The following is a 9,676-nucleotide window of genomic DNA, read 5'->3' as shown; positions in this document are numbered from 1 at the left end:
CAGTTAAATGTGGCCCCTCGAAATGGCAAACTACATAAACAATTTTTATTTGAAAAATGTACAATGATCAATAATAAAATAATATTAAATAATAATAATTTATAAAATGTACACTGCAGCCTCAAAAATGTTTCTATACAATTACAAATATAATTATATGTTTAAACTAATGGCTAATGGGATTGGATGTTTTTTTTTAAAGCATATAAAGTAATAACATTAATCTTCTCGAGACAGATCGGTATATATATAATTTAATATACTTGTATATTTTTCACGAGACGGTTTTAATAAAATATGCCCGAGTAAATAACGAAAAAAAAGTTGTAGTCGGAGTTTGTACAAACGAGATGTCTCACGAATACATTATTTTAGTCGGGAATACGTTTTTTTGTTATTTTAAAACATCGTTTTCATCGACACACGACGATGGTTTTACACGGCTTACACTTATATTATCAATATTAAAACAAAGACTCGTATGAAAAAAAACAATAAACACACTAATAAAATATACCAACATAGACCATTTTTCGACGAACAAAATATTTAAATTATTCATTGGGCACAATAAAATGATCACAGACATAGTATTGTGTTACTCGTCAAAAAAAGTTTTTTTTAAATATTTTGCTATTTTACAGTAATTTATTAATTATAAAGACACTATATACATTCACTTATATAATATACTAGCTGCCAGACCTTCCTCCGGAAGAAATTATTTTTTGTAATTTAATTTAATAACATATGACCATTTTTTGGCTATACAAATAATATAATATAATTACATATTGTAGTTATTGCTATTGCTAATTTCTGAAAATTATATAGCTTACATATTTTTGAATTCAACCACTGGAGTGGTAAATTTTATTCTTTTTATCATAGAATAGAGATAATTGATAAGGTAGAAAAAAATGTAACAATAAATTATTTGTTCAATGAATAATATATATTTCAAATTGAAAAATGCAATTGCAAACAAATAAATAATTAATAATAATAATAATAATAAATAAACAAAATAACCGGTTTCCTCCGTCTCTAAAATCAAGTTAGATTCTTATATATATAGATGATTCAATGATAAAAAGTTTTTACGTTTTAAACATAAAGTCGTTGATGTTTAATTATTCTGAAATTAATTAATATATTCGTAATAATACCTTAACACTTTTATAAACAATACCATTTATATGCTACGCCTTGTGAATACACAGTTGGCCACCACACTGACATGCGATTATATTTAATTGTAATATTTTTTTTTTATTATCACAAGGATATTCAAGTTAAATAATAATAAGTATTGTGATATGTGTTGTTCCACGTCAACGCAAAACCGGTTATTATTTAATGAAATAATAAATTATTATAATCTAAATAAACAAACAATCTAAACAGAAATTGATCGTGCACCGACTAAACTGCGTTAAAACTTGTCAATATTATTTTTAAAGAAATATTTGCATAGGTATACTTTTAACTTTTAAGAGACATAGAAAAAAACAGTTTTTCGTGATACTTGTAGAATGGAAATAATTCATTTTTGTTCTGACACATATTTATGCATAGATCTATCATGTAATATAGCCATATAGGTACTATATCATATTAATATATTATATGGTATATTATAAATATAATTTACAACAGCTGTCGTCAAACAATTTAATAAATATCAATTCTTATCCATATCCATATTAATATTAATTAGGGCTTGAAAGTTGTAGAAGCTAAAAAATGTAAAATATGCACGAAAATATTGCAAAATATGCATTAAAAACGTTAAATATGCAAACAAAATATACGTATAAAATCAATGAAATATGCACTTTTTTAGCTAAAATTGGCAAAATATGCATTATCATTTTTCAATTTTTTAACTCGCTATTGTATACTTCAAATTTCTTGCTAGGTCTGCTATAAATTGTGATCATACACAACAATATGCAATTCCTACAACCTCTGAATCCTAGATATTATTATAATTAATAATAGGTACATATTGTAAATTTATATCATTATCATATAGGAAACAAAGTGATGGACAGGAGTATAATAGTCAATATGTCTACATGTTTATGTACATTTTTTGAACATCGCTCAAAGTCAAATTTCTGCAAACGGCTTATTACAAAACAAACGTACCCATAGATAAGTGAGCACGTGAATATGCAATTACAGTGAATTACTGCAGTCGATCAATAATAAATTAAAATTTTGAGATTCACCTATGAAATATGAAACCTGCAGATTCATTTCAAATATGCAATTCGTCTTTAAAACTGTAGACTTCAGGATGCTGTGGTGTATAAAATAGAATGACCGTCTGTTTTGATGTGTCTACAATATTTACTGCCCAATATCTAGGTACCATAAATATGAATTATCTTGAACACCGGGAGAACTAAATCTGACATTCTGGGAGTGCAAAATACTGTATAGATAACTTGTCGAGATATTATGCAATTGCATACATAAATCGTACACGCATAATGATAATACAATATATAATTGAGTATACTTATAATATATTACACACACATACCTATACACATTGTATTAGATTAATATTATATAATATATATTATAACATAATACTTAGGTACCAACTTATAATTGGTTCTGAGCAGAGACGGTTTGGCAGCCTTGGATACTGTATATTATATTTAAATTGTTGTTATTAATATATAAATTATAATAATAATATAATAATATACATTTTTAACTACTAAACAATTTTAGAAGCTAATGGTTTTACAATGGTTTTTATTTATTTTTTTATCCTAGATAAAAATTATCATATATCATTGAATTCAAGTTTAATAGAATATATTATACATTGACCCACTTGTAACCTACTATACAGCAGAGTGACATCCACTTACCAGCATTTTAAATTTTAAGTTTGATACATTTTGTTGAAATTAAAACTTTAAATATTTATAAAAAAAATTGTGCATATGTATTTTAAATATTTTTCAACTGCTATTGTAAAAATATATATTAGGGGCCGTGTATTATATTTTCATGCTTTTTGACCAAACAAATAAAAATGTATTGTATTTAAACTGGTATCAATTATGGAAGTAATGCTCGGCCGATCCCTTGTACTTGCTGTGAACAATTATAATATTTTGTTGGATGTCAAATCGAGTTAATTGTTCCGATGTATTGTTGGAAATAGAGTAAATATAAAATAAATACTTGCATAAAAGGACCAATAAAAGTATATTAAAAGCTTATATTTAAATATATATATATATAAATATGTATTAAAACACACAAAAATTGCTTATTTGCTAATAATATAAACATATAAATATAAATATGAAAAACATTATAATATTAAATAAAAAACATATAAAAATAAAAGGCAATAAGTTAAATAAAAAATACAAAAATAAATAATGACAAACACAAAATTATTTAAAAACAAGTCATTATAATTATAGAAATTAAACAAAATTATACAAAATTTGGGGATAGTTCCCATTTCACAGTAGCATTTCAGGATCTTTAGACAAATTATCTGAAGAGCAATATCAATATTAATAAACCAGCATTATTATAACAATAGTAAGAATTTTTATATTTACTACATAATTGTACATTTATTATGAATATTATTCTTAATAAATGTACAACTACTAATCAATATCACACACATGTATCTTTAGTTTAGATTAGTCTAGTTTTAAATTTATTTTATTAAAATAATCAATTTAATAATATATCTAAATATAATTATTTATAAAAAAAAAAAATTATACTCATAAAATTTAAATTTTATATTGCAAACTAATGTAATTTGATTCTATTGTTAATTTTATACAAAATTATTTTATATATTATGAGGACATAACATAAAAAGGTATAGGGGATGTACTGATACCCACTCTTCACAACTAGATAATACTAAAAAGAGTGTCACCATCATAACGCTTAATATAATATATAGTATAATATTGTATATACAGTCACACAGATGTTTATATTATATATTATTATACCCTTTTCTAAATCAACTGTTACATCGGTTCAAACAACACTCATTGACCATAGGTCCGATCCACACAACGGCATATTCTCTGAGGAAGTAATTTAGAGCGTGAGCGTAATATATATAAATTGTAAATCTTATACAATTAAAAAAGATATAAATACACACATTGGACACACAGCCAATTTTCACATTACTACAATATTAATGTTAATAACTAAATAATTACTTATATTTTATGTTTGTTTGTGTACGTATAAAGATACTGCGTTGCATGACTAAATATATAGGACGTGTTCTCATCCATTCTCGCGCACCACGCCTATTATAGTTCTCGTTACTCTATTGGCTTAATAATTTTGGATAATATGAATAACTAATGAGAAGCCGAGAACCGAGTAATGGACATGGTCTGAAGGAGAATCTACGTATCAGTAAAAATGTGATAATACATATCTATTTAGTCATGCTGCATCGCTTATACTGTCCTCGTCCGAAAAACACCAGTCTTCTCCATCGCTGTCCACATTTCGATCGCCCATTTGCGACAGGCACCCATTGGTCCGTGCGTAAGTGACACAGTCTAAATGGCTGTTCTGTTCTGCGACGACACACGCCCACTCGTCCCATGGACACCCATTCTCTCGTGCATAGACGAGACAGTGCAAGTGACCGTTAGTCGCGGCGGAGCTGCACGTTAAAACGTCCCAGGGACACCCGTTGTCCCGTGCGTACACAAGACAGTCTATGTGACCATTAAACGCGGCACTGGAACACGTATCCTCGTCCCACGGGCAGCCGTTGTCGCGGGCATACCGTAAACAGTCCATGTGGCCGTTCAACGCGGCACAATGGCACGTATCCTTGTCCCATTGACAGCCGTTGTCCCGTGCATAGACGAGACAATTCATGTGACCGTTCAACGCGGCAGCGGCACACGTCATTTCGTCCCACGGGCAGCCGCTGTCCCGTGCATACCGCAGACAGTCCAAGTGTCCGTTCTTCGCGGCAGCGGCACACGTCATTTCGTCCCACGGGCAGCCGTTGTCCCGCGCATACCGTAGACAGTCCAGATTGCCCGACATCGCAGCCATTTCGCACGCCGAACCTAATCTCACGAAACCCATGATATGATCAGTGATAAGACTGAAACAGTCATCCCAAGGGACGCCGATCGCACGAGCGAGTCTCAGGCATTCGATGTGTCCGTACAACGCTGCCGCCTCGCACACCTTTTTGAGCCCGCTGCGCCACGACGATCGGCTGTACATTGTCTCCCTGCGGTCGTCCCCGTCTGTGTCTCTGTCGGCTTTGAACAGTTCGAACAGCGACTCGCAACAACTTCGCAAATCGACGTGCCGTGTTCTCAACAAGTCATAGTTGGCGCGCTCGATCTGGTCGCAAGCGTAGTAGGTACGCCGTCTTTATCAGGCTCGGTAACTCGTACATATTCCCGTTGTCCGGCTGTCTGTTCCAAGCGTACATTGGAGTGCTTTCTACCCGTGAGTAGACGATAAACCGAACTCGAGACTTCCGTGTACCGATAAAACGACGGATCGTCCGACTCGACTGTAACGATTAACTGAAAAATATTAATTGTAATCGACGTGTGATCGCCAAACGGATTGGGCTAAAACAGTAAAGCGTTAATGACGACGTTAAACAGTTTTAAAAAATTCAACTCGAGAGCGTGACTGAAAATTCGACAATCGTGCAACAGAGTATGACGCTGTCGGCCGCAAACGACTCGATCAAATCATGACGCCCATAATATGGCCGAAATGTTATTTTCAAAGAGGTTGTGGCGACCCCACGGCAATAACCATTGTAACCGCGGTATCTGCGCGCCCGTCCTCTCGCGATCAATATTATTATAATATACTGCGCGTAATATACCTGCATGACGCGACTGTCGACCGACGGACTCGTTCTTGTTTTCGGACGTACGTCGTCGACCTCTTATCGCGCTTCGTAGTTCGCAACGCCCGAATATTGCATAAAACCACGTTATTTTTGTACTCGCGTCAAACCCTCAAACTGTACCATTATTTGATATTTACACTGACTGAATTATTTTATAATAATACCTAACTGTTATATTTCAATACTTCGTTTTACTCATTTTTATTGGTAACCCAACGAGTAGACCGACCGTCATTTCCTACCAACAAGTCACTGTTTGAAAATTCGTGATAGTAGAATAATGTCGTCGAGTAGGTGATAATAATTTGTGATAATGATTATGATACGGCTTGGCGGCTTTCCGCTTTGCGAGAATATTCAGATTTTTTAACTGTCGGTGACGGTGCCGTTTCCCGTTTAATGTCCGTCGACCGGTGTCTTTTCGATTGTGAAACAATGACACTTCATGTGAAATTCGATGTACGTTAAACCAAGTCACTTAGGTAGGCACTCCGATTTCGTCGATCGCGTACAATATTCAACGACGTATCAGGTGTGTATTGCTGATAGGTACTTAAGTTTAAATGTTACAGCCACAACAAATTAGTTTTTTAGTAGAACTATTAATTTCCACCAATTTATTTTTTCACAATCAATCTTAACCCGTCAAAAATTTATATTGTGGTATATAAGTTAGAGGTGAGGTCTGTAGCGATACACCACTATATTATCATTTATCACAGTTTTTATGATTATTACTAAACACTAAACACGTAATGTTACAGGCATAATTTTAGTGGCTGCTACTTTACGACCAGACACAATATATGGCCAGACTAATTTATTGCTGGGTACACTCTAACTTACAATATGTGGCTTTTAAATTAAATGACAAAATTATTTTCGTTTGTAGTGGATAAGCTACCAAGAACCATGTCATATCAAGGGCTTAAGATGGAGAATATTAAATCATCACGAAACTATAAGTACAAGTAATTTTATACAATAAACCTTTAGGTATATTTCAATAATAGTGTCACTTATCCATGTTTTAGGATATTTTATGTACAAAGTTGAATCACTTGGTTTCAATGATATTATAAACACCCTACCTATGGTGTTGTTATAAGCGTTCCTGCCGATTGCCCTAATGATTAAGCAGCTTTAAATAATCTGAAAAAGAAACTGGCATTCCGTAAAAAATATAATGTTACTGATGAGATGGTACTTCTATTTGAACCTGTGAGTAACTTTTGTTAGATTTTCAATAAGATCTAGATATATTATGTATAATAATATTTAAAAATAAAAATAATGTTTAGAAGTAATTTTTATTAGATACCTATTATTGAAATCCCAAATTTTGGAAACTAATGTGCTTTAACAAGTTCAAAGTCAAAATGATGTAGAAAAATTACAAATTGATAAAGAGAAAGTTTACTTAAATCATTTCATGAAAGGGTGAGTCTTAATTGAGTTTAAATTGTTTGATTATTTGTCTTTTAAATTCATTTTAAATTTCAGATACTTATAGTAGGATAATAGAAATGACAAAAAGTGCAAGATGTTAAAAAATCCTTACAAAAATAACTTACAGACTCAGAAGAAGCTGTTAATTATTATGAACCTGAAAAAGTTGGCATTAAAGAGTATGGATACTTACCATGAGAAAGTTAGGAGAAACTTTATGTCTTGATTACTGGCTACACGAATATGTTTGTTTTGAATTTATGGATTAGGTAATGAAATGAAATTTAATTTATTTTATTTAATTCCACTTTTAACAAATTAACTATACAATATATTTAATTATAAAAGGAACAAATTTGCCATGAGACGAATATTGGTTGATTGAGTCTCTATCAGATTTCACAAATACTATTTATTAATACCAAGAAGGAGAAAATGGAAACATTATAACATCTAGTGAGTTAATGTCAATAATTATTATCAGATTAAAATTAGTTTTTGATATGAAAATTTGTTTATATTTTGAATATTATTTATGTTCAGTTTAATATGCTAGATGTCTAAATTGGATGGAAATTTTATGAAATTAGATGAAGCGATTAATACGTTTAGTACTGTTGCTATGAGATTTTCCATTTCAGTGAAACGTAAAAATTTAAGTGAGTTTTGAACTGTTAAAATTAAAATTATTGTTAATTGTTTATTTAATAATTACAATTATCATAATATAGGATAGCGTAGTGCTACTGCATAAATGCATTAAAATTTAGTAGGTAATACTATTACTAAATGTTATGTAAATACAAAGTTCATCAATTTACCAAGCTTACCAATAAAAAACCAACTCTCCTTTTTATCTCATAATAATGAACTTATTCAAACAAATAAATACATTTTAAGTGTATTTGAAGTTCATATTTTCAAATAGATTTTTTTATACCATTTAAGAAGTTTTCTATCTCAATAAAAATTTTATATAAGTTAAAAATAATGTCATAATTTAATTATGAATTGAAAGTAAAATGAGAAATTTCTGGCTTATTAAACTTTTTGTTTAACTAAGGGTAATAGTATTTATTATAGATTAAAGGGTTTACCTAAAACATAAAATGTATGTATTATTTAGTTTATTTATTGTGATGTGTGGATAGTTTTTAAAATTATTATAATATGTTAATGAATTTATAATTATAATTATAATTTTTAAATCACAATATGCTCCATTATATTATTCAAACCTTTTAACATATACTATTATTCTTAGTACATACATTTAATGAAATAATCTTAAATCTTCTTGTACAAATTTTGATTTAGCTGCATCAACATTAGTTTTTACATGAAACTCCATTGATTTATTTGAAAAAAAACATGGTTTTTATGAATCCTTAAAAATATCATGGATCAGAATTTATTTGAGTAAATGCATAATTATAAGAAAAATAGGGAGTGACCATGCATGGTGAATATTAATTGTGTTTGTTTAGATATAATCATTCACTTTTTGCATATTCCATTAGGTAATACAATTAAAAGTAAAAAATATATATATTATGTACCTGTAATTATTAGAAAGTATTCAGAAATATTAGATGAAAACAATAATACATGCAATCTTTTAGAAAATGCAGGTAAATATTTTAAATTATTTTGTAAGTCAAACATTTTTAAAGTTACCTACATTTCAAATTATTATTTCTTGAATGATTTTTATCAGTAATTCAATTTTATTGTTTTATCATTTTTGTAATCAAATGAATACTAATCAAATAGTAATTATTAATCATAAAGCACAATTTAAGATACCTATTATATTATCTTAAATTGATTCATAATTTAATCTATTTATTAACCATATAATTTTTATAATTTTTATCATACGTTTAAGATAATGTCAGTTTGGTATTTGTTTTCACTCAATGACCCTCTCACTTTTCTCGTTACATGCTGATTCTGAAAGATATATTAATGTTACTAATATAGATACTTACTGACCTTCTACAGATCTAGCTGCAGAATATCTTTATATTGAATTTCAAGTGAATCGAACTGATAGTTTTTAAGATTAAGTATGCTGAAAAAACAGCGAGCTAGTCATTTTTATTTACATAGATAGATAGAGGAATCTTGTATTACAATTTAAAATCTTAGATTTAAACAGAAAATTTTTTTATGTATTCTCAATCCAAAGTAAATAGATAATATTTGTGATTTTTCTGTATTTTGTCAAGATTTGAACTTAAAATGCTTATAAAAAAAAACTGTGACTAAAGATTTTTAATTTTTTAAATAAAA

General features: G+C 29.6%; 1 protein-coding gene across 1 annotated transcript; it reads right to left on the bottom strand.

Annotated features, from left to right (window-relative positions):
- Positions 1–4,473: 4,473 nt before the first annotated feature.
- LOC103310363 lies at positions 4,474–5,280 on the bottom strand. Its single transcript, XM_016807038.1, has one exon. The coding sequence runs from the start codon at positions 5,278–5,280 to the stop codon at positions 4,474–4,476; it is 807 nt and encodes a 268-aa protein (XP_016662527.1).
- Between the last annotated feature and the right edge of the window lie 4,396 nt (positions 5,281–9,676).

Source organism: Acyrthosiphon pisum, chromosome X (assembly GCF_005508785.2).
Source record: "Acyrthosiphon pisum isolate AL4f chromosome X, pea_aphid_22Mar2018_4r6ur, whole genome shotgun sequence".
NCBI classification, from domain to species: domain Eukaryota; kingdom Metazoa; phylum Arthropoda; class Insecta; order Hemiptera; family Aphididae; genus Acyrthosiphon; species Acyrthosiphon pisum.
The sequence above is the reverse complement of the archived record's forward strand: the minus strand, read 5'-3'. Positions and strand labels throughout refer to the sequence as shown.

Excerpts from the sequence above, each read along its gene's own strand:
- LOC103310363 (XM_016807038.1), bottom strand. The coding sequence starts at position 5,280 with ATGTACAGCCGATCGTCGTGGCGCAGCGGGCTCAAAAAGGTGTGCGAG.